The 22,798-nt window shown below is 50.3% G+C and overlaps 7 protein-coding genes across 7 annotated transcripts; 5 read left to right on the plus strand and 2 right to left on the minus strand.

Moving 5' to 3' along the window:
* Nucleotides 1–130: 130 nt before the first annotated feature.
* Nucleotides 131–1,955, minus strand: C8Q69DRAFT_409395 (MFS transporter; the record flags this gene model as incomplete). Its single annotated transcript, XM_028628251.1, has 6 exons — nt 131–456; nt 510–837; nt 896–1,367; nt 1,425–1,589; nt 1,649–1,682; nt 1,745–1,955. 6 exons carry the CDS (start codon nt 1,953–1,955, stop codon nt 131–133), a joined length of 1,536 nt encoding a protein of 511 aa, XP_028481170.1.
* A 2,304-nt stretch (nt 1,956–4,259) lies between these two features.
* Nucleotides 4,260–6,607, plus strand: C8Q69DRAFT_125904 (hypothetical protein). Its single transcript, XM_028625258.1, has 3 exons — nt 4,260–4,409; nt 4,476–4,739; nt 4,794–6,607. Exons 1-3 carry the CDS (start codon nt 4,374–4,376, stop codon nt 6,516–6,518), a joined length of 2,025 nt encoding a protein of 674 aa, XP_028481171.1. The 5' UTR covers nt 4,260–4,373; the 3' UTR covers nt 6,519–6,607.
* A 2,981-nt stretch (nt 6,608–9,588) lies between these two features.
* Nucleotides 9,589–11,156, plus strand: C8Q69DRAFT_126030 (Eisosome component PIL1-domain-containing protein). Its single transcript, XM_028625259.1, has 4 exons — nt 9,589–9,674; nt 9,791–9,846; nt 9,913–10,423; nt 10,488–11,156. Coding segments are annotated over exons 2-4 (963 nt in total). The 5' UTR covers nt 9,589–9,674; nt 9,791–9,844; the 3' UTR covers nt 10,938–11,156.
* Nucleotides 11,157–11,282: 126 nt separating this feature from the next.
* Nucleotides 11,283–12,858, plus strand: C8Q69DRAFT_482188 (nucleophile aminohydrolase). Its single transcript, XM_028631637.1, has 6 exons — nt 11,283–11,552; nt 11,660–11,767; nt 11,825–11,986; nt 12,071–12,119; nt 12,175–12,284; nt 12,340–12,858. The coding sequence occupies exons 1-6, from the start codon at nt 11,421–11,423 to the stop codon at nt 12,673–12,675; spliced, it is 897 nt and encodes a 298-aa protein (XP_028481173.1). The 5' UTR covers nt 11,283–11,420; the 3' UTR covers nt 12,676–12,858.
* A 619-nt stretch (nt 12,859–13,477) lies between these two features.
* C8Q69DRAFT_448403 (hypothetical protein) lies at nt 13,478–14,882 on the plus strand (the record flags this gene model as incomplete). Its single annotated transcript, XM_028629283.1, has 5 exons — nt 13,478–13,898; nt 13,974–14,224; nt 14,356–14,517; nt 14,585–14,635; nt 14,697–14,882. 5 exons carry the CDS (start codon nt 13,478–13,480, stop codon nt 14,880–14,882), a joined length of 1,071 nt encoding a protein of 356 aa, XP_028481174.1.
* Nucleotides 14,883–14,978: 96 nt separating this feature from the next.
* Nucleotides 14,979–19,376, minus strand: C8Q69DRAFT_439071 (putative DNA-directed RNA polymerase I subunit beta). The gene is made up of 3 exons (XM_028628597.1): nt 18,575–19,376; nt 16,073–18,512; nt 14,979–16,015 (listed from the first exon to the last, which is right to left on the minus strand). The coding sequence occupies exons 1-3, from the start codon at nt 19,073–19,075 to the stop codon at nt 15,222–15,224; spliced, it is 3,735 nt and encodes a 1,244-aa protein (XP_028481175.1). The 5' UTR covers nt 19,076–19,376; the 3' UTR covers nt 14,979–15,221.
* A 705-nt stretch (nt 19,377–20,081) lies between these two features.
* Nucleotides 20,082–21,552, plus strand: C8Q69DRAFT_126133 (ADP-ribosylation factor-like protein 8B). The gene is made up of 6 exons (XM_028625260.1): nt 20,082–20,500; nt 20,579–20,651; nt 20,714–20,733; nt 20,784–20,846; nt 20,897–20,968; nt 21,027–21,552. Exons 1-6 carry the CDS (start codon nt 20,451–20,453, stop codon nt 21,298–21,300), a joined length of 552 nt encoding a protein of 183 aa, XP_028481176.1. The 5' UTR covers nt 20,082–20,450; the 3' UTR covers nt 21,301–21,552.
* Nucleotides 21,553–22,798: the final 1,246 nt, after the last annotated feature.

Here is a 22,798-nt window from a genome sequence, read left to right on the forward strand (position 1 = left end):
ATTGATGCAGAATTGTTATGGATGGTGGGCGAAAAACTGCCGTTGGAGGATTCGTCTCATTGATAACATCATCATTGGATTTTCGTATTCATAACAATAACATAAATATACCATAGACCATTACACTGCATCAAAGGACATATCTATATGCGGGTCCATAGTTGGCCTCTGCATAGTTCTGAGCATCCTTGTCATCCTCCCCTGCCCGGGCTGCCCTTTCTTCCCTGGTTCCGTATGTCCGGTCAAGCTTTTTGTTCTCCCAGACGAGAAGCGTCCGCAGCAAGAGAGCCAGAAATGCGGTGAAGAACATGAATGCAGCACAGATAGACTGGCCTTTGACGTAACGAGGAGCATCCGTTTCTGGGAAGACGTTCGTTCCGAGGAACGGTCCACATTGGCCGATCAGATTGAGAAGGACCATGCCCATACCACGGCGTGTATCAGAACCTTGGTTGTCTGTGCAGTCAGGTTAGCTTAATCCGATTTGAAATTAGCACGGGACCACATACTCAGAACCCAAGGAAGGATATTGGCAATTGCTGGGAAGACGCCGCTTGCAGCCAAGAACACACCGAAGTAGCGAACTCCGACCGAGGTGCAAGTAGCAAGAAGAACATATCCAACCGCTCCAAGTAATGACAGGAAAGCAATCATGAGACCACGCTGCTGGGACTTATCCGCGATCCATGTGGTCAAGATAGTGATGAGGAAGGAAAGGAAATAAGGAGGCGCGGTCAATCCCTGGGCATTGACGGCCGTGAAGCCCATGTCGTTCAGGATGGTCGGAAGGAAAACAGGAAGCGAAGAGAAGCTGACATTGCAGCTGAAGTACATGAACTTTTCTCAGTCAGTATCCCTGCTGCTCCCACCAGAAAATTAGATGGTGGACACCTACCGCTGTTAACCAGGGCTTAGCATCTAGTAAAGTCAGAAAAATATCTTTCCATACAATGCCTTTCTCCCGTTCGAGGGTGCCACTTTGCCTGAGCCCTCTGGCATTCGCAATCTCCTTCTCCTCCGCGGTAAGGAACTTTGCGTCTTGCGCAGAGTCAGGCACGTAAAACCAGGCAACTGGGGTCATCAGCAGTGTGGGGATTCCCTCAACCAAGAAGAGAAGGCGCCAGTTCGCCAGCTTCGAATGGCCAGACGTGATACCATAAGCAAGTGCTCCTGCAAAGGTATTGGCCAAAGGAGCAGCAGACAGGAACAGACCGCAGCGGAGACCAAGCTCATGGCGACGATAAAAGAAAGACATCAGATATGGGACGCCTGGCCCGAAATCAGCCTCTGCGGCACCAAGGAGAAAGCGGAGGGCCATTGCCCCATTCCAGTTCTGTATAGCTGCCTGGCATGTCGCAAAAATACCCCTGGGAAGTCTGCATGAGTATCTCCGAACCAGATTGCATTAGAATGTCAGAACATACCATGCAAATACAACCAGCGCCGCCCATCGATGCGGGGGCACAATCTTCCACATAAACGCCTGAAACTCGAAGAGGTCGTATGAGATGTAGAAGATGGTGAGCAGCCACGGGTAGCGGTTTCCAGATAGTTTCAGGTCCTCCTGCATGCCAGCTATCTTCGCATTTCTGGCATCGTTCGCTCATTAGATGTCAAGAGCCCGTTTATATCCAGCACGTCCACTCACCCAATGTTCGATCTATCCAAAAAGGCGAGGAGATCTGGTAGTCATGTCAGCAAAAGATCATTTTCCAATAGCGTTACTTGGACCAGAAGAACATACAGAGAGCTCCAAGGAGTACTGGCAGTCTCAGATCCAACTTCCTCAGGTAGCGTTTCTCTACAAGAGGATCGATTGCGGGTCCTGCCGTAGAAGGGTTTGAGTACGCCGCTTCCAGACGACTCACTTCTGGTTTGTCCTCGTGAATAGCAGCTGGGCGGATAGTATCATCTTGCGCTGCTGGCGAGACGCCCGGGTACTCTGGGAGCTCCATGATGGCACGCTTTCCTCCCGGTGGAAGAGTGAGATCGAAGCCATGGTGGCACACCGCCAGGACTTATACTGTGTACTCGAGTTATCGGTGTATGGGTTCAGCCGTGACGACACAGACCTGCGTGGCAGTCATTCCAGTGGTTCTCCGGTTTCATCATGAACCAATTAGTATCGGATGGCTAAGTGACCAGTCAAGCTCAACGCAGCGCTGACCAGGGCAGAGAAGATCGCCTTGATGGAATGGGCTCAGCCAGCCCGGCTACAGTACCTAAGTACTTAGCGTCCGCAGGGGGCCTCAAAGTTTCACCGGCCAGAAGCTTATCGTCTCTCTCCACAGGCCATCTTTGCGGGGGCACGCGCGACTAACGAGAGGACTAAGTAGGTATGTTGAAGGCTTGAAGCACATTGAAATCTCTGTTTGCCGGCGTGACCAGCAGGAGCTTTCCAAACCAGTGATAGATAGGTAAATTAGCTTCCAGCCGACTCCCAAAATATTGCGGAGTGGCGGCCTAACTCCAAATTCCCACAAATGGGATGGATGAACCCCGCAAAAAGTCGGCTATCACCAGAAGTAGGTTTTCTCAGGTAGAGACCGACTATTAGGACAACAAGCCATCCATTCTGCTCTACGGATCACCTCCTGTTGAGCCACAGGGTAACTTGCGGGATGATTCAAAAGAGCCATGGACCAGACGTTCCTTTCCCCGGAATGAGCCATCCGGGAACGTGTGCTCTAGAATTCCTCTGGAGTAGAAGCGATCGCGTCTAATCTCGGATGTCGTGAAACACAAACGCTTAAGTTTACCATACTTAGCCGGCTAAAATGCTAGACATTTTACCAAAGCACAGACGGAGAACTTCCGTCAAGGTCGGACAATTTCCTACTTCCATGTCCTCGACTGGGGATGCGGGGTAGTTTTGCACCGGCGATATAATCAAGAAGGCAATTGGATAGTCACACCAGCTAAGCAATGTCAGGTGGAAATGGTTCTTTACTGGGTTTTACTCACTAGTAGGTAGTACTGCAACCGATCCATCCTCATCTCCATATCCACGACAGTCGTATTCGTGGTCTCTGATCTCTCGTAAGCAAAGGGCAGGATGCGGGGGGCATAAGACTCGCTATGCTTTGCAGTACTTAAGTACCACTGCAGCAAAATATCCCTCTCTGCGGTCAAAGAGCTCAGCTCCGCACGGATGTATTATGATGGTAAGTGGACACCGGCTAACTACCTAGGTAGCCTTTTACTCATGGCGATTGTCCCTCTGTCCACGGAGTATCAAACTTAAAATCACACAAGTTCTTTCGAGGTCGGTCTGCGACATCGGTTACTTCTACAACAATAATAAGTCAGAGCCTCCGATTATCACTAATGTGGGCACCAATGTATGGTTTCGGATTCATGAAGAGGCTGCTCGCTATATGGCAAGGAATTGAACAATTTGACTACATACTTAGCTGCTAGTTACTGTCGAATCCTAAACACACCCGCTAACAGTTAATTGCTTTCTTGATTCTAGGCCTGAAAGGCAATGAGGAAGGTTAAGCTTATTACTTATCTCCGCTACATCCTAGGAGTTCCATAGGATATCGAGCAACCCGCCGCACCGCAAACGGCGATGTAACGGGTCGCCCATGTGCATTCTCGGTGCGCCGACAATTCCACATAGCTACCCATGCTCTCCACTCCCCAACATATGTGAATTTGCAGAACAATACCGTTCTGCATCTTATTGTCCCCAAGGAAGCTTGAATTCTGCGGTGCACGAATTAGAAGTGTTCTATTGGTGGGAAGAAGGCCCAGACGCTTGATAGAGCAAGCCGTGACAGCATTTGGGCAATCACTGTTATTAATCCGTGTCAACGAGAGCTTCGTTTGAACTGTGTTCTTTTTTCTTTTCTTTCGAAATTTCAGTTCACTCGTGTTATTTGGACTCTTATATTCTCCTAGAGTAAGGGTTGTGGTTTATCCAAGCGAATTGGTACTGTAGATTCGACTACTTTTTGAAGAGTTCTGCCTTCCATAGTGGCATTAAACTCTGATAAGTAATCCACACGAACACCTAAGAGACAAATTGATAGCATAAGTGGCATATTATTATTATCTCCCTGACAGTGATGCCTTTGTTGAGTAGGTCTCGAGTGACCAATTAGGCAGGTGCAGGAAACAACATTTGTTGCCTCAGGCATCAATAAATACTTACTGCGCCAGTGGACGCTTCAGCCCGCCGTTGCGCCGCATCCCGAACTGCTGATCTCAAATTCCGCGTCGCGTCCAGGAGCTTTAAGTCGTCAAGGCCGACCTCTCTTGCCCGCCGTCGCAGCCTATATGCGTGTCTCCCTTTCCTTTGATCTGCCTTGAAATCATTTTGCGACCACATCTTTGAAATATCGGAGCGCTAGCACACGGTCGCCAAAATGAATGACCCAGCCAGCGGGCTCCCTGGGCAGCTTGTACGTCGCCAGCTATCGATATCTACTTGGTTGAATGAGCTTGGAACTGATGCAATATCTTATTAGTTGCCCCATATGCACCTTGTCTCGCGGTATCGATACCCGATGATGAGCGTGCTGCCCACCGAGACAGCAGTCGATTATCTCCTGTCTGCGCCAAAGATTGTCCGCGAATTGCAACCGATGCACTGGACATTTCTCGATGGTCCCCCTGATGGCACTATCATGCTCACCTGGCAGCCATTAAACCACCTCGGAACAAATTTTGCCAGCGATGGTTACGTCTGGGCGGATGCGGAACAGGCGTTTACTTTCGAAGCCAAGGGCTACGTACGTCCACATGAGAGCCTTTCAAAATAATTACTCGACTGACTTTCAGGTTAGACTGTTGAAATGTGGCTTCATAGAAGCGGTTACCATCCTCCGAATGAGAATCTAGCTACGCATTGCCGTCGTCGTTTCCGTCTGGTTGCTGCGAAGGCTCCCAATCCCAATCTTCCTCCGCCGGATCCATCACTATGGATCGTCCACTACTCGAAAGCTCCGCCGACCGATCATATTCCTGCTAACAGAATCCCGATTCTGCCACAAACGCAAAGTATGCTCGCGCAACGCCGCTTTCTACAGGGCCAGGGCCAGCTGGTCCGTAAGGACTTCATGTTGCACGACCGCAACAACTGGCCAACAATCAATTTCCCGCCGCAGATGGGCCCTCAAGGGTTCGCGCAGCCGCCAGGGGCGTTCCCCAATGCCATGATGGCTCGACAGCCTGGCGCATTCTACCCTCCACAGCAAGCCGCCGGCATTCCTGGTGCTATGGCTCCAGCTCAAGCCAAAGCGCCGCGGGGCCATCGGGGGTCAACTGCAGCGTTATCTGCGGCCAACGTTGATTTTTCGTTGGAGGACGAAGAAGTTTCTACCGGCGATATGCTGGACCTCTTGACACCTCGGGAGATCGCGAAGATGAGATATCAGCAACATCATGAATGGATGGAAGAGATCTTTGCGTCTCCCTATGCCACGAACCAAATCACGCCCGTTGACCTCGGACTGGGTCGTAAGGGCGAGCTTGAGTCCTTGACAGCGGGCTTCTTTGACGCGCCAACGGGTCCTTCCGCAACCAAGGAATCCAAGGAAGCAGGAAAGATGGAACCTGGCAAGGCCGAAGAATTCGCGGATCGCGTTTCTAAGAAGGTGGCGGATATGACAGAGGAGATTGAAAAGCTGAAAAAGAGACATGCGCGACGGATGGAGAAGTTCAAACGCACCTCACTGCTTAAAGATGCCGAATTACGGCTCCGTGAAGCTGCAGCGGACCCTGACGCTACAGGCTCTGAGCTCTGGAGACTGGAGGGTCGCATCGATATACCTGCCGAAGAAGGCGCGTCTCCAGTGGACTATCCGCAGGCCAAGCCTAAATACAAGGTTGATGACATTCTCCGCGAGGTGGAGACTTCATGGGGTAAGAAGATAGTACCGGAAACCAAGGTGGCTTGCGTTGAGAAGGGCGGTCTTCTTGATAAGATCGAGCATAAACAGCAGCCTGAGCCTGAAGGAGATGTCTCCATGGAGAACACAGGTAGCCATGTCATGGACCAGTTTGGCACGCCAGGTGGTTCAGCACCTGGCCAAGGAGCAGCCACACAGGCCGGTGGCAACGCCTCGAGTAATGTCCCCAATACGGCCAATGCTCAAGCGTCTACGACAGGCACATCTCAAGGTGGCCTTCCTTCCATCCCCGACTTGGATGTGGACATAGAAATGGCTGGAACTTCGAATGAGCAGCAAGCGCCCACAGCGGACGGCGAAACTGGCGACTGGGTCATGGTCAATGATGACACCAAGAAAGATGACAGGTCCGCCGGTCAAGGTGCCCCTGGGAGCGCATCTCAGGGCTTTACGCCAGGCAACACTGGTCTTGAGACAAGCAATTTCGATGACGCTGCTGACTTCACCAACATCGACTCCGCGGGTGATGCACTTGCTGCCTACAGCGAACAACACGACGGTTTAGATCTTCCTGATCTAGAGAACTCAGCCTTTGGCGACGCGTTCCACGCATCGGACAATGAGCACAATCACCACCACGATGTGGACGACTTATCCTAAGCGTTTCGTTTTTTTCTTCTTTTCTTCTTCTTTCTTTTTCTCGGATGATTTTGGGCTTCTCTACGCCTGGATTGCGGCGGCGCTGGTGGGTTCTTAGTACGATCTATAGGTGCTCTGTTTTTTTGATCTGGTGGATGGACATCGACCCGGATCCGGGGGTCTGGCCGGTATAGCAGTATTAGTGTAAAAGTAAATGAGAGGCAATTTTCGTCATTTGATTCCTTATACCACAGGCACAGCCCGCTCTCATGAGATGCGCGATGGCAGGTTCATGCTGACCGGCATCTGACCGTCGCAGCAGGTACCCGTGGACTAGAAGATGGCATGCTGCAACGCCCACGAGCTGAGGCTGTGCTGCTGACCCGGCCACACTCGTCCATGCCACATTGATCCTGCGGGCTAGCTCGTTATCTATCTGCTCAGAGTATACCCCGACGTCATGACCGAGTCTAGTTCGATTGCTTTCATGCGGCTCTGTTTCCATTGCCTAGAGCCAAATAATACCTGTGTTGGAAATCAACATATGTATGGCAGTGCAAGCAGCCCTCATTGGATGCGGTTGTTTGCCCGTAGGAAACAAGAGCATCTCAGCCGAGAGCCATGCGATCTGAGAACGCGGGAGGTCTTAATAGCCCTGCAGACTTGTCGTCATGACCTCCCCAAGATCGTTCTTTTAACCATTTTCTCGATATGTGATCTCTTCTCGACTGACGTGAGACTCGGGAGAATATAGCAGAAATATATCTCGCGCGGAAGAGGGGTACGTAACTATCTCCTCACCGTTATCAACTAGAGAAACACAAGGCCGAACGCGATCACTCTATTATTCAAACCTCACACGCATAATTCTATTCTACTTGCTTCATCAAGTCTGTAGACGCAACAGGTAGAATTCTCGAATCCTCTACATCCACCACTTCACGGGCAGATCTCGTGCAACAGCAGCGCAGGTGCACAGACCACATGTATTGATCGCAAGCGCCGTAAGAGAAGCGCCGGCCTTGACACCTGATACGTTCTCATCCTTCCTTGACCACTGGGGGCCTGCTGAGGATGGCGCAGCAATCAACTGGGTGGCATGCGAGAATCAGTACTGACTAGGTATACTATAGTTCTCAATACGAGGCTCTCCGTGACTTCATGGATGTTCCATGCGATCCTCCATAGGCATCAGGCACTGTTTGCGGCGCATTTCGCCTTTTCCATTCATGCTCTGTTTTCTTTGGCTTTCTATATCCCTCTGGGATGTAGTTCTTTATTGCTTTTTTTCTTTTCGCCCTCCAACTTGAACTGTGTACAGGGGTTCGAATACGGATACTACTCTCGTATTAGTATCTAGCCGTTAGTTAACTACTTGCATATTTTGTACCCAACTCGCTGAGAAGTACTTAACTGAATAAGACAGAAATATCAGCACATGGAATTGCAGTTCTTGTTTCCAACGTTCTTCCTGCACGGCGAACTATTCCCCCTCTTTACCTGTGAAGTCGTTCGACTACTGTCATACTTCTTTGCCTACCGCTTCATTGGTGAAAACCACACAATTCATCGGGCAAGACGCCCACGTCCAAAGGAAGCTGTTGTTCAGCACTTCCAGGACAAAGGGCGTCTGTGAACATCTATTGTTTTGCTGGATATTTTGATCCACGCAAGATTTTGCGGGCTTCTTTCTACTTGCCTCATCCGGTCTCTCTGAGAGTAGTTCCTTATTCGCCAGAACACCATCCAGCCTGGCTATGTGCTTTATCGAATGCTACGATGACTCGGATGAACCGGTGCGAATCATCCGCCGCAGATATGACTTCTATCGCACAGAAAGGATCCCAGTCTCGCGATATCCACCGAGGGTGATCTACACGCGTCCTCGACGATCTTGCTCGTACGTCTCTATCGACAGGTCCTACACCACGGCCACCGCTTGTGAAGAGGGAGGTGCCTCCGTCGGCCTAAGGCGCATCCTCAGTCGCTCACCGAGCGGTCGTCTTATCGAGATCCGGAAGCCGAGTTATTGGCGATACTGCTAGATGGTCATGGACTTCAACAATATATTTTAGATTGGAGTGTGGAGTTTTGTGGTTTTGATTGGATGTAATGAGTGGATCTATGTTGTGTTGTAGAGTAAGTCTGTTTTGTAAATGTGCTCGGGTTTCATTTCTGCTTGTATCTTGTTGCAGCATTTAAGGTATTTATTTTCTGGCTGACATAGGGTGGATCTAGTCTTTCATGTCTATGCGCACTCACGTTTCATAATATGTTTATTTGAGAGATGCGTGGTTTGAAGTTCTCGATTCCCTATGTGTATGTATTTTCATTCTGGATCTTTATACGAAGGTTGAGTCTCTATTTACGTCCCCATACACATTCCCTTGATGACTGGACTTTTCCTATGTCGTTGTATGATGTACCAGCACATTTTCTTGATCTCTACATACCACACACCACCGTCCTTGTTTCATGAGTTTATGATACCTCCCTAGTCGACATGTATGTATTTTGATCAGAGGTCTCTACGTTTTATACCTCCCTAGGTATATATATATATATACCACTGTCGCTCATTACCTTTTCTGTTTCCCCAATCGACAGGGTAGAACCTAGTAAATTATATACATACAGCATACTTGCATAAACGCAGACGCTGCTCCGAATACTACATTAACCAATCACCATACCCCGACACTTCCTCCACAAGTACCATACTCTGTACAGTACCTAGACATAATACCCTAGAGTGATCAACTCTTTCCCCACCGATGATCATCGATCGACTAATTCACTTAATGCTTAATGCTAGCAGACTTACCACGCGCCCTATCCTTCGCTTTATTATAATATCCATCAAGTGGTTGTAGAAGTATATTTGTCCCTGATGAACCGAATGCGCGTAATTACTTACTGCAAGCGTGCCGCCGATCCCGCATGACGTCATGAGACTAGAACAACGCCCTCGGATACAGCGGGGTTTTTATTACCAAGATTCTGCTGAGATCTGAAATCCTTGCTGGATATTAACTGAAGGGACTTTTAGTTTTTCTTTATTCTCTTCTTGTTTTGTGGACGTTTCTGTTGAGTTATCCGAGATCGATCCTGATCGTGAGGAAGGTGCTACCTAACTACCTAACTACGGGGTGATCGATCGAGCTCAGCGACTACTAGGTAACTACCTAAAGAGTGGAATTTGCTGCAGAGTGGCGGAGATTATTTCCGGGTGTTGTCTTATAGCAAAGAGAGGAAGATTCAATATTGCAGCCAAAGCTGAAGTGTCGGTTTAGTCACGGTTTCCTGTTGGTCTACTGTTTGAAGTTGAAGTTTCGAAGAGTTTCAACATGTAAGTGAAGATTCTGTTGTCTGCGAGAATTATCCAGGAGAATACCTGCTGATGATTTCTTCCTAGGAATCGATCACTGTCTGTCCGAACCAGGAACCAGTCCGAGAGAGGACCTGGTCGGCATCGCTTCTCCATGGCAACTCTGCGAGGTATGCAGCAGCCTGAGCTTAGCAAAAAGCTATACAAGATCATCAAGAACGAGAATGTGGTCATCGGAGGCTACGAATCCGCCGGGCGCGAGCGTGTCGCCATCGCAGCTCAGCTGTCGGACTGGGGTGAAACCACGGGAGATGACGCTGTCTCGGATATCTCAGACAAGCTGGGCGTCCTGCTTGCAGAAATTGGAGAGCAGGAAGACTACTTTGCGCAGAACCTGGAGGATTACCGTAGTATCCTGAAGCAGATCCGGAATACGGAGAGCTCTGTCCAGCCTTCCCGCGACAATAGAGCGAAGATCCAGGATGAGATTCAGAAGCTGAAATATAGGGATCCTACGAACACCAAGTTGGTTTCGCTGGAACAGGAACTTGTCAGGGCAGAGGCCCAGAATCTGGTCGCTGAGGCTCAGTTGACCAATGTGGTATGTTTTCTCTGATAGTGTGCTCATCCTGCGGCAATCGACTGATTTCCCTGCGTGATAGACAAGACAAAAGCTGAAGGAGGCCTACGATTTACATCTGGCCGCCACAATCGAACGAGCTGAGAAGCAGATCATTCTTGCCCGCCAAGGCCGTCGACTGCTGAATCTGCTGGATGATACCCCTGTGGTTCCTGGGGACCCGCGGCAGCCATATGAACGCGGAAATGACGCACGCCAGATTCTCGAGGATGCGGACAATGAGCTGCGTGCTTGGGAGCCCCATGTCGAGCCAGTCGAACGCGGAGGAGAGTTAGCATCGAATTTGATGCCCGGATCTGCTAATCAGCAAGGGGAGCAGGCAGAAGATACGATCCTAGGTACTCCTGCTCCTGTCGCGGACGTTGATGGAGCAGCGGAGAGAGTTACCCATCAAAGGGAGGAGACCCAGTCAACGACGGCTAGCACGACAACAGAAAGGCCAAGCGGCTCAAGACTAGAGCCCACAGTCTAACGTTGTATTATCGTCCTGTCTGTTTAGGTTCTGTATTGCATTAGTAGTAATCGTTCATAATGGTAACTAGTGGAGGACGCGATGCGTTGAGGTTTGCAAAGTTAGCTTTCGTGTTATAAGTAACGATTTCTCCTCTTCCAGGCTAGAGGCTATCATTTAATTGACCTAGTGGATTACAATTCTTCGTCAATATTCATTTGAAGACACTGAGTAGTTACAGAATAGAGATGAGCTCTCCTCGTTTTTAGCGTCTGAAATCGAGTGTTATCGACATGGTTAGATAAGCAATTCGTTCACGTGACGTGGCAGGCGCCAGCTGTGACGCGAAGCTCGGAGCTCCAGCATCACCAGGAGCTCCGCTAGAGCTTCAATTCAGTCTCCTTTCACGAATCCAGACACTACATCGTGTCGCCTGTACATCATCTTCTTTGCTACGTCTTTACACCTCTCCCTGCCATCCTCGCCGCGCTTGTCCCTCCCGTCATGGATACGATAGTCGCCCAGTACACTCGCTCGCCCTTCCAGCATGAGTCTTATTCAGAGGAAGAGCAGCGCAACCTCACAGAGAGCCTCCCACCGCTATCTCTAAAGTTCGATCTTCCTCCTGTTGATAATGTAGGTCGCCCAGACTCAACTCTTCCAACCTGCAGACGTGGCTGCTACTCTCAGTTGGAAGGCACAATTACGGAAACATAGACTGACAGTTATTGACATCTATCTAGTCCTCTGCCTTTCTTCGTGCTATGACAGATGACCACTCGAATCCAAGCTGTCCCATAAAACTCGCTCACGGAACGACGACACTGGCGTTCCGATTCCAGCATGGAATCGTACGTTTTAGGCCCCGCTACCCTACCGGTTATATAATACTGATGGATCGCGGTTAGATTGTTGCTACGGATTCGAGAGCTACGGCAGGAAACTGGATTGCCAGTCAGACAGTGAAGAAGGTCATTCCCGTGTCGCGGTTGAGTCTGGCGTTGGACAGTGACAGGCCGAAGGACGAGCCTGTCCCGGGTCTTCTGGGCACTATGGCTGGTGGTGCGGCGGTATGTTGTTTGGACTCCGATTTTCAACCTTCCAATATAAGATATTGTGGGTTGTGGGACGCTGATGGGTATGCTTGTTACTAGGACTGCCAGTACTGGCTGCGATATTTGGGTCAGCAGTGCACGCTTCATGGTCAGTATATTCTATCGTTTTTTTCCAGATATCAGATAACCTAACGGGACAACAGAGCTGCGACACAAGCGCCGTATCACTGTCGCTGCCGCTTCCAAGATCCTCGCAAACCTCACCTACTCGTACAAGGGAATGGGACTGAGCATGGGAACCATGTTGGCAGGCGTATGTCAAACCGCTTTCCGTGTCTCCACACCGTCGATACTGACATCCATTGCAGATGACGCCGCAAGAAGGACCTGCCCTCTACTACATCGACTCCGACGGAACACGGATGCCAGGCAACCTGTTCTGTGTCGGGTCCGGTCAGACCTTCGCCTACGGTGTGCTGGACGCTGAGTACCGCTACGACCTGACGACCGAAGAGGCTCTGGAGCTCGGAAGGAGAAGTATCCTGGCTGCTACGCACAGAGATGCGTACTCCGGTGGTTTCATTAACCTGTACCACGTCAAGGAGGAAGGATGGGTCCACCACGGCTTTGACGACACCAACCCCATCTTCTGGAAGACGAAGTTGGAGAAGGGTGAATTCTCTAATGTCACGGCGGAGCTATAAATTTCCCTCCCTGCCGTTTCTTTCTAGTTATGTCGCAGGATAGTTAGATGAGAGGAATGACCAATGCTGTATAATCTATACAGCTATTTTTCTTAATAAGAACGCAATTCTTAGTAGAAAACGAATGTTTATATATACCGTGTCACATGCTGTTGCAACACGAATGACATGACCGTACGGGAGAGCATAGCAAGTCTTATTAGACGCGAATTCGTAGATTCCGCCTTTGATCACGAAAGGCGAGAGATGAAGATAGAAGAAAATCCATTTCCTTCTCCTATCTAGCCTCCAGGCTCCCACCAGCACCAACTAAGCTAACTTAACCTACCTAGGTACATGTCGCAGAGCTTAACCCAGAATTGCTTTCTAAGGTTGCACTTATGTACGTAATTCCATAGCTTAGCACATCGCTATACCCTATGGGAGGTCAACCAGGTATGCCCCGCGGACGTGAATGAATACTACTACTCCTACCCGGTATGTACCTCCCTGGTTCGACGCGAGACATTCATCTATCACAGTGACTATGTGACATTCTCCTTTAAGGGGACTTTTGCATTTTTCTTGCATGTTACTTCCCTCGCTATTTCTTTCTCTTCATCCTTTTCGTCATGCTTTTGGGTTATTTTATCTGCTAGAGATCCAGGCAGATCAACTAGGAGTTCTCCTTTTTGGTCGACTGGCAGAAAGCCATTATTATCCTTTGAGTCACCTTCAGCTTTGCTTACGCAGTGATCTTGCAAGTGGAATATACTTCAAAGCTCCCCTTTCCTCTTCAAATATACCACTATCCACGTTCGCTATGTCTGACTTCGACGACGCCGATCTGGTCGCACGGTTACAGTCTCTAAACACCGAGTTATCTAAAACACCTCCTAACCCTACCAATATATTTAGTACTCGTCCCTTCCTTGCTTCTGACGCTCTAGCAAAAGTGAAGCAGATAGACGAAACAATACAAGAGACAGGGCTTACGGCCGGTATTATCGAAACGAAAACATTCTCTCCAGAAGCCGGCTTGGAAGAACAAGCTGAGCAGAAACTATCTCAGTTTAAACCCAGCTCACGTACAGATGATACGGGTTTAATATTGAAGAGTTTTCTTGATCATTTGCCCCGTGATCAAGGTAGAGAGGTTTTAGTCAGGTATATTGCTGGATCTGAGGATGCTGGTGCTCTTCGTTCTCTTGCAGATTATCTGTATACGACTCTTTTGGCTCCGTGTAAGTTCTGTTCTGATAAAAAAAAGTATTCTTATATCTACCTGCCAATTAGCTGATTTTGACCTAATCTAATAGTTAAAGCCTGTGGAGCAAAGACACCTGTGGTAGAGCCCTCTCCTCTTAGTAGGGAGGGAACCCGGCCTGATGATGATGTTGAAAAACGCTGTTCTGAAAGAGACGAATATCGATGCATGCTTACTCGCTTACCTGATGTTGAGGCTAAAAACAGATTTCCCGACATCACCTTCCAGAAGGAGGACTTCATAGAAACTCGCGCGTGCCACATCATCCCATATGCGTTAGGGCACTGCTCAAATCGTCAACGGGTTGGTATTGTTCTTGTTCGTTTACTTCACTTTGGTTTTTATCTTCTGATGGCTTTCTGCCAGTCGACCAAAAAGGAGAACTCCTTGTTGGTCTGCCTGGATCTCTAACATCTTCTAAAATTAATTCACAGAAAGATCGACTGTCCAAGCTATGGGCTTCTCTATTTCTCTTCTTTCCATCCCTCGCAGGTATTATGGACCCATACCAGACAAACGAAACAAGAAACATCATGACGCTATGGGAGATCTTTAGCACGCAGTTCGGGAAGCTACATATGGCCTTGGAGCCAACGGTATGTGTGCATTCAGTCTCCTGACATGAATTAAGAGATAATATTTACTTACTTATTCACTTTCTAGGCTGATGATCATACGTATAAGATCATCGTGTACCTTGGAATTGCCGGGCAGGTATGCAAGAGATCTACCTGTCCCGGATGCAAATGGTGATCGGTTTATTACCTTCAAACAGTATAGTGATTGCGAGCTTCCTAGTCGGGTATTGTTAGAGACTCATGCGAGTATTGCGAGGATCCTTCATGCTTCGGGGAAGGGGGATGAGATTGATGAAATTTTAAGTGATGGCTATGAAATACGGCATCTTGCATTGGACGGGGAGACTAATGTTCGGAGGATTGTTCCTGTGTTGTTGTATTAGTTCTACGTAGAGATGGGACCAGCGAAAGGCTGTCCGGTGTCCACTTGATGTTATAATACCTAACACATTCGTGTGTGCTTACTGCGTTTGAGAGATCTTTCTTAAACTAGAATAGAGGGATTTTGCTGCTCTGGCAAGATCGAATAGATATCTAGATACAAATAAACACTTTCCTTACACACAGGACGCAAGACAGAAAAAATCAGGACTTGCAAAACACCTTTCCAATATGCTCTTTTGGGGGACCATCTTATCTTATCATGCGTGATTGAATATAATCTTTTTTTTCCCTTTCTTCTTCTATGTGGCCTCCTGGCCTTTTCTCTTTTTATTTTAAGGTTAATTCTCCACCCAGAACTTCATCCGAATGCCCATAGCAGCCAGCTCGACGTCCAAGTAGCGAAGAACACCGGGAACCGCGACCACCGTAACGTTATCTCCGCCAACGAAGCGTTTGCCGTTGCCATCCTCCCAGATATCGGCGCGGGAGTCCTCAAAGACTGCTTCGCGCGCACAGCGTCTGCAGCGGACGATGCCGGCCACGCCGCCAACGGCACCGACACCCGCGGTGGAAGTGGGCTGGTTGGGAGCAGCGTTGACGGCCGCAGCGGCGGCGCCGGGGTTGCGGCCCTTGTTGGAGCCGACGTTAGCGACGGCGACTTGGGCGGAGAGGAAAGAGCCGCAAGAGCGACAGATCCAGGCGCGTTGAGTGTCAGAGCAGTTCATCAGACGGTCTTGAAGAAGGAATGCAGCGCCGTGGGCGAGGAGGGAGTCACGCTCCATCTCTCCGACACGGATACCACCTCCCTTGGCACGACCCTTGACGGGCTGGCCGGTGATGCCGTTGACGGGACCGGTGGTACGGACTTGGAACTTGTCGTTCACCATGTGTCGCAGACGCTGGTAGTGGACGACACCCAGGTAGATGTCCGCGGCGAATTCGCGACCTGTGATTCCACTGTACATGGGCTCGTTTCCGTGGTAGTTGTAACCTGCTTTGCGGAGCTGGTGGCCGAAGTAGTCGGCCGCCGTGTTCTCTTCGGAGAACTGGAAAGGTGTCGAGTCCTGGGGATGACCGTGCAGGGCGCCGGCCTTGCCAGCCATGGACTCGATCATCTGGGCGATTGTCATACCTGTTGAGCGTTAGTAGAATGTCCTCTCACGGGGTTTCCTGGGGATGATCAACTTACGAGATGGGAAAGCGTGAGGGTTGATGATGAGATCAGGCTGGATACCGCTCTCAGAGAAAGGCATATCGATAGCGGGCCACAGTTGAGAGCAGACACCCTTCTGTCCGTGACGGGAGGAGAACTTGTCACCGATAATAGGCTTTCTGGGAATGCGGTACTTCACACTGATGGACTGGCAAGGCTCAGTTCCACTTTCGGCACCCATGATGCGGACGCTGTCAATGTAGCCCGCTTCGGCGTCCTTGAACTTCATGAAGTGCGTCTGACCGTCAACATTTATGTACGAGTCTGATGCAGCATCATACCGGACGTTATGCCACGCCGCAATATAATCGCCCTCCTTGACGTGAGCACCAATGTGTGGGAAACCGTCTTCATCGAGGGTCTTTCGCCACTCCGCTTTGATCAGGTCGCCAGGAGCGAAGCCAAATAGCTTGGTTACTTCGCGTCTTGACTTTCCTCGTCGAGAGTCCTTCTCATCCAGAGAATGGATCTTGGTCTTGTATACCGTACCGTAACCGAACCCACGCTCGTGAGAGGACTTGTTGATGATCATTGCGTCGTCCATGTCGTAACCGGTGTATGAAATGATAGCAACAACAGCGTTTGTGCCGTTGGGGAAGTTGTCCAGTCCGTAGGCATTGTAGAGCGGGGGACGCACGATAGGCGTCTGACCTGTCTGTAGTCGGTAGAGCTTGTTGTCTGTGCGGTATGCAATGGAAGTTCCAGGAGTACCCATAGTCTGCTTGCTCATCTGGCACTGGTACATGTTTCGAGGAGACTGGTTGTAATCGGAGAAGGGCGTCATGTTGGCCACGATAGAGAGGATGTTGGTAGGAGTGAATTCGATATGAGTGGAAAGACCGGAAATGATATCTTCCTTGAGGCATGCAATCTCCATGAATGGCTGTTCAAAGGGTCCGACATAGTCGAGCTTCTCCAGGGGCAGATACTTGACCTCACGGAACATTCTTGCCGCCTGGGAGAACATGTAGATACCCGGATATTGACCGCCGTTCGAGTTGGGAACATAACCGATTTCCAGCTCGCGGGGAATATTGTGCGAACCCTCCACCTTCCAGTACCTCAGGGTATCGGCGATCATCTTAGCCTGCTCTGGCGAACAGTAACCGATAATGCGTCCGTCCAACTGCACGACGACACTTTCATCGACTGCGACAGATGAATGAGAACGCACACCAAGCTGGACGAGTACTCTGGGCAAGTGTGACACCTCAAGATTATCGGTTGCGACAAGGCACTTGTGCGCAAGATGATTCAACAGACCACAGGGCGAACCATCGGGGGTATGAACAGGGCACAAGAAACCCCAACTCTCGGGCAATAGCTTTCTGACGGTTGTAGTCTTGAGCTGTGCGAAGAAACTACCTCTGTGGATCATGCGGAAATGACTGATGAAACGGTAGAAGTTGATCTTCTCTGCCATAACCGTATAACCCGAAGCCTGTTGCATATCCAGACCAGTCGGACTCACGAGGTTACCCGTCGACAGGAAATACTCCAGAGCGCCTCCAATGTTCTCGTTGGAGCGTTTCACAATCTTTGAGAGGAAATCCCTCTCGAACGCCGGGTCAGTGAACTTTGCGCCGTTGTTCCGCATACACCAATCTCTTGCAATAGGACCGAGAGACCTGAGCCACTCCTCGATTCTCTCCTTGAGGATCATTCCGTACAAGAATCCTCCCAGCAAGATTTCCTGGTTGGAGATGGCATCGGGGTTGTCCATGGCACAGTCACCAGCAACCAGCGCGTAGAGTTTCCGGATCATGAACATAACCATCTTGAATTTGTCGTGGTCCTGGGCCTCGGTGACATTCTGGTTACCCAGATGGGGCAGGACAACCTTGCGCAAGAATTCAGTTCCGACGTCCTCATTCGATATATCTTCTGGGACACCAAGGACTGGTCTGAACTTCTCACCCAAGTAAGAACGGACAGCCGATCGGCTGTGCAGATTGTATCCCTTATACGTTCTCAGCAGCAATTCCACACGGTCCGTCACGAAGGTGTTGTTGATGCCCTTGGAATTGGAGCCTCCGACGATACCCTCAAAAATCTCGCGATCGTTGGTCTCGACAAGAGCCTTTAGAATCATCATGACCGGCACGAGGTACTCATTTTTGCGCCACGAGAAACGGAAGGTTACGTTTCCGTCGCTCAGATAGTGGAGGACGTTGGTCTGCGAGGTCTGGTCGGGTCTGACCGATCGGATCTGAATACCGAATTTGGTGTATGTGTGACCACGCTTCACGAACGAGTTTCTGATGATAGCCAGGGGGTAGTTGCGTTTGGAGACGATCAGCATTCGAATCAGCTTTTCGTTACCATTGACGATGAAATAACCGCCCAGTTCTTCCGATTCTTCCTTATGATCAACCAATTCTTGCGGAGTCGCATTCTCGAGGTGGCAGCGATTGCTCTGTTACGGTCAGCATCGAATAGATCACTGGCGCCAAAAGGAATATTGCGATGGCTCCTTACCCTCAGCATGATGGGAACCTGACCCAATTCCCGGATGCTCTCCTGCCAGTCGCCATTGTTGACCTGGTATTCGAGCCTTGCGCGCAGCTTGCCTCGATAGGTAGCATGTCTCTCACGGCATTCCGCTGGATAGATGTTTCGGTTACGGGTCGTGAATTTGTTCGAGGGAGGCAGCACAGCCTTTTCCAAAAACACTTCCTTGACGCGAACATTGAGACGGTTCCGCTTTGGGGCCTTTCTGCCCTCTGCCAGCCGGACCTTTCGCTGCTCAGCGGTCTCCGGGAAGCCGTCTAGGAAGGTTTTTGTGCCAATATCCTTCAATGCAGCCTCCAGGGTCTTGGTGCCTTCGAAGAGCGCATTGAAAGAATCGACATGCGGTCGGATGGCTGCGGCCAGAGAAGGAAATGCCGTCTTGTCCTTTGGGGGGTGTCTGAAGAGGCGCTCACGACGCAGAGTATCGAACCCGACGGTCCACTCTGTGTCTGTGGCAGAGGGAGCCATGCTGGTGGTCTATGGTGTCGGTTGAATATAGGGTTCGAAAGAGAAAAGAAAAACGAGTCGCGATATCGCAAAGCACTGGTTGCGGCACCAGTTGTGAGTAACACCTCCCAGCAGTCCGTTCCAGAACCTGGTCAATGCAATCAAACAATAAATTGTCTTCAGTCCCGACCGTACGGGAACAGGACAGACGACACAGGCTCTGGCGGTGGTGTCTGCTGGAGCAAGTGCCAGTTCTTCTCTAATTCAAATTGAAGACCGGGGAAATTTTTCGGTGGAGCCGGGATACTATCATCACGTGCTGATAGGCTGTATTACATAATATAACATTGTATGCCTGAGGCGGTAAGGCCATCGGCTCAGGCCAACGACGGCTAGCCAAGTCGCCCCCAGAGACCGGCGACAATGTCGTAGGAACAATCATCTATCGAATTATTGTCTAGCTATATTAATTAGCGCCGTTGACCTCGGGCGTCTCGCCGTCTGCTAGATCTAGCGCCTGAGCCCGTCGCAGCGCCAGCGCCCGCAAGCCCCTCAGACCTCGAGAGGGATCAAACGCCCTTCTCTTTGGCCAGCCAGACGAGAAGTGCAGCTCACGGCCCAGGAAGAAGCCTACGGAGAACAACACTCGCGCTGCCATCCAGCAGGTTCTCACGGATTTGCAGAGGCTCTTCTGGAGAACTCCGGCTACTACCAACTGTTACGCGCCCGTTGCACGGGTGAAGAAAAGAAAAGAAACAGAAAAGAAAGAATTCATATTCGCTGAGCAGCTGAAGCCAGCCAGGATCAGGATCACACAGAGACGGCCGAAAGTCCAACCCCCCGGGAGAAGCTAAGCGCTCTCCCCTCCAGGACGGCGCAAGTCGTCGGTCATGTGTGCACATAGATCGCAGTGTTCAGTTTCATCGCAGAACAGAAGAACGGTCAATTAGAAAGAGGGCCCGTCCAAGCAGAGCGGATGTCCGCTGGCGCTGGTCGCGAAACGTCTTGCAATCTCCGCCTATCTTGTTGCTGATCCTAGGTTTATTTTTCCATCCATTATTTCTACGCCGCCTTTTTTCCTCGTCCTCAGCCCGCTTCACCTCCAGGCTGCCGTTTCTCGTCCGGTCTGCCTTTCTCTACGCACGTTCTGTACTTGTACATGCGGCGGTGGCCTCCATCGCCCTACCCCCGCTTGAAATAGCCTTAGATCCTCACCCTCTTTTCCAGCATCTGTGCACCAGCCCTTACCCCAAGCCCAGTCCACCCGGGGTGTTACTGTTCTGATAGCGAGACCGGTTCGCGCACACAGACTTTTCTCCTTTCGCTTTTTCTTTTCTTGCTCCCTTCCACTGGCTTCTCGCGCGGTCTGCGTCAGACCGTCCGGACATCACTCATAATGGCAGGAATCTTTCGGAGCATCTATGACTGGCTCCTGAGGATGTTTTGGTAAGTGGGCTTCCGTCGCGGCCCGTCCCCGCAGAAAGAAAGTTCGGCTTGCTGAGAACGCCGTTTTGGGGCCGACAGGGCGACAGAGATGGATGTGACCATGATAGGACTCCAGAACGCCGGGAAATCCTCCCTGCTGCGAGTTCTGGCGGTGAGTTCTCGAGCGATCTGATCTGCGGAGTCCTCGAGCGAGACTAACGAAAAGCGCAACAGGGCGGCGAGTTCACGGTGGAGTATGTTTGCCTGCGTCTTCAATCTTCAGACCTAACTATAGTTCCTGTAGTTCCATTCCAACGATCGGTTTCAATACCAAACGAGTCCAAAAGGGTCATGTCACTCTGAAATGGTTGGTTTCTTCGACGCCTTGCGAGCACCCTCCATCTGACGGTTTCCTAGTTGGGATCTCGGTGGTCAACCACGCTTTCGGCCAATGTGGGAACGATATTGCCGTGGAGTCAACGCCATCGTGTATGAACATTCTTTTCCGTACTGATCAAAACTCCCTGTGCTGACGGTCTCACAACAGATATATTGTCGACGCTGCCGACAAGGCCGCTTTGCCGGTCGCGACCGAAGAGCTGCATGAGCTCTTGAGCAAACCCAGTCTTGATGGCATCCCGCTGTTGGTTCTTGGAAACAAGTCTGATCTGCCGGACAAGCTGTCTGTCGACGAACTGATTGACGCCATGGATCTAAAATCGATCACTCATCGTGAGGTCAGCTGCTATGGAATCAGCGCCAAAGAGGAAACGAATCTCGACGCGGTCCTGCATTGGTTGATCGCCCGAGCGAACAGATGAGCTGGGAATCACGTGCGCGTATCAACACCGCGGCGGCCACAGGGGGAGCGTTGCCTCTTTGTTTGGGGCTGATGTCTCGTAGATGGCTCCGACCTTGTTTCTTTCCTGTATCTCTCTATTTATGTCTGCTTCCGCCCCGGTTTTAATGACGTTGACGATCATGTTCAAAGACGCATGGGGTGGCAACAGCCCACCAGCGATGGTGGTCCACCTTTGGGTATGGCTCTCGGATTCACGGCAAACGTTTTCCTGTTTATTTCTGTTATTTGATCGCTCGTTTTGACCTTGTAAGCAAGTTAGCTTTTTTTTGTTTTCAGTCTTCTCCAGGCGAATGATTCGAAGAAGAGTGTTCGGGACAGATTGTAGGTTAGTATGACTGGCTCAGTCAGATAATGATCCAAGTCAGTATGTACGAGTTCGGGGCTTTTGACTGTTCAATTAGTAAAAGAAATCCTGGGGGACGTTGCTTTAAAACCAAGACGCGGTTGTTCTCATTACTATTATTATGAACCATTCACGCATTCGTGCCGGGGCGCTGCTCGTATCAACCCAGGAGTTTTTTGCCGAAGGGAGCCCCCATCGGGAGACGATCGACAACGCGACCGGGCAGTATAGAATAGTGTAGACCAGAATACTGCGCCAGGCTTCATCAGTACTTCAAGCAGGTGAGATATCACCGCCAAAGATCTGGATTGATAGAAAAAGGGAGCGACAACAGCGCCAGTTCTCAATATATACGGCTGAATCGCGAGCAACCATGAGGCCACACAGACCAAGTGATGCGTTGGCATTGCATATGGAAAGACGGGAACTAAGCCCTGCGTACCAGACTCTGGCCAGCACTGGCTGGTTGTTGCACACGCGATCCCTGGGGGGCCAGAACTCGGCCATTCGGGGCACTCTGCTTGCAGTCTGGGGCGATCACTCTCACCCGTGCTGTCTCTGTCGCGTTCGTCCATCTAGATGCTAGTCTAGAGTAATAATATGCGGTCATGAGCCCCTCCTGTTACGGCGCTGAGGACAGTTGTGGCTGGGCTTCATCCACCAAAAGCCTCCGCGGCAGAAGTGGAATTCCATGAGCCTTCCAGAGATGGGCTGGTGGGTGTGGCGGCAACCTTGGGGATCAGTGATCCTTGCATGCTACTAAAGCAGACGGTCTCGCGACGGTGTCTCGCGGGTATCCAGCAGGACTGGGGCCGTAAGAGACACACTGACCAGCATCGTGATATCATGTTGGCGACGGAACGTTCGGAGGGTTTCGAGCACGACCTGGGAGGGATGATATAATTAGACAGATGTTTCTCAGCGATGGATTGACTAATTTCTCTGTACTTACACAGAGTGATGGATGGCCTTTGCACTCTTCACCAACCTGACCCGACAATACGAGGAGAGACAATGTGATTCTTTTAGAATATCTGTGATCGTCCATTCCCCATTCCCCCATCGATAGTCAAAGCCTCAAAAGGCACTGTGGGCGCATAGTCTAGTACTTTAG

This window comes from Paecilomyces variotii (genome assembly GCF_004022145.1).
Source record: "Paecilomyces variotii strain CBS 101075 chromosome Unknown C8Q69scaffold_19, whole genome shotgun sequence".
Lineage (NCBI taxonomy): Eukaryota > Fungi > Ascomycota > Eurotiomycetes > Eurotiales > Thermoascaceae > Paecilomyces > Paecilomyces variotii.

What these genes read in the sequence shown, in the direction of transcription:
- C8Q69DRAFT_125904 (XM_028625258.1), top strand. Translation starts at nt 4,374, where the DNA reads ATGAATGACCCAGCCAGCGGGCTCCCTGGGCAGCTT. An exon ending in GCGGGCTCCCTGGGCAGCTT is followed by an intron (nt 4,410 to 4,475) that starts GTACGTCGCCAG and finishes ATATCTTATTAG; the next exon opens with TTGCCCCATATGCACCTTGT. An exon ending in CTTTCGAAGCCAAGGGCTAC is followed by an intron (nt 4,740 to 4,793) that starts GTACGTCCACAT and finishes CTTTCAGGTTAG; the next exon opens with ACTGTTGAAATGTGGCTTCA.
- C8Q69DRAFT_126030 (XM_028625259.1), top strand. An exon ending in CTGAGGCTCAGTTGACCAAT is followed by an intron (nt 10,424 to 10,487) that starts GTGGTATGTTTT and finishes CCTGCGTGATAG; the next exon opens with ACAAGACAAAAGCTGAAGGA.
- C8Q69DRAFT_482188 (XM_028631637.1), top strand. Translation starts at nt 11,421, where the DNA reads ATGGATACGATAGTCGCCCAGTACACTCGCTCGCCCTTCCAGCATGAG. An exon ending in CTATGGCTGGTGGTGCGGCG is followed by an intron (nt 11,987 to 12,070) that starts GTATGTTGTTTG and finishes GCTTGTTACTAG; the next exon opens with GACTGCCAGTACTGGCTGCG. An exon ending in TGGGAACCATGTTGGCAGGC is followed by an intron (nt 12,285 to 12,339) that starts GTATGTCAAACC and finishes CATCCATTGCAG; the next exon opens with ATGACGCCGCAAGAAGGACC.
- C8Q69DRAFT_439071 (XM_028628597.1), bottom strand. Translation starts at nt 19,075, where the DNA reads ATGGCTCCCTCTGCCACAGACACAGAGTGGACCGTCGGGTTCGATACT. An exon ending in AGGTTCCCATCATGCTGAGG is followed by an intron (nt 18,513 to 18,574) that starts GTAAGGAGCCAT and finishes TGACCGTAACAG; the next exon opens with AGCAATCGCTGCCACCTCGA. An exon ending in CCCTCACGCTTTCCCATCTC is followed by an intron (nt 16,016 to 16,072) that starts GTAAGTTGATCA and finishes AACGCTCAACAG; the next exon opens with GTATGACAATCGCCCAGATG.
- C8Q69DRAFT_126133 (XM_028625260.1), top strand. Translation starts at nt 20,451, where the DNA reads ATGGCAGGAATCTTTCGGAGCATCTATGACTGGCTCCTGAGGATGTTT. An exon ending in CCCTGCTGCGAGTTCTGGCG is followed by an intron (nt 20,652 to 20,713) that starts GTGAGTTCTCGA and finishes AAAGCGCAACAG; the next exon opens with GGCGGCGAGTTCACGGTGGA. An exon ending in GGTCATGTCACTCTGAAATG is followed by an intron (nt 20,847 to 20,896) that starts GTTGGTTTCTTC and finishes ACGGTTTCCTAG; the next exon opens with TTGGGATCTCGGTGGTCAAC.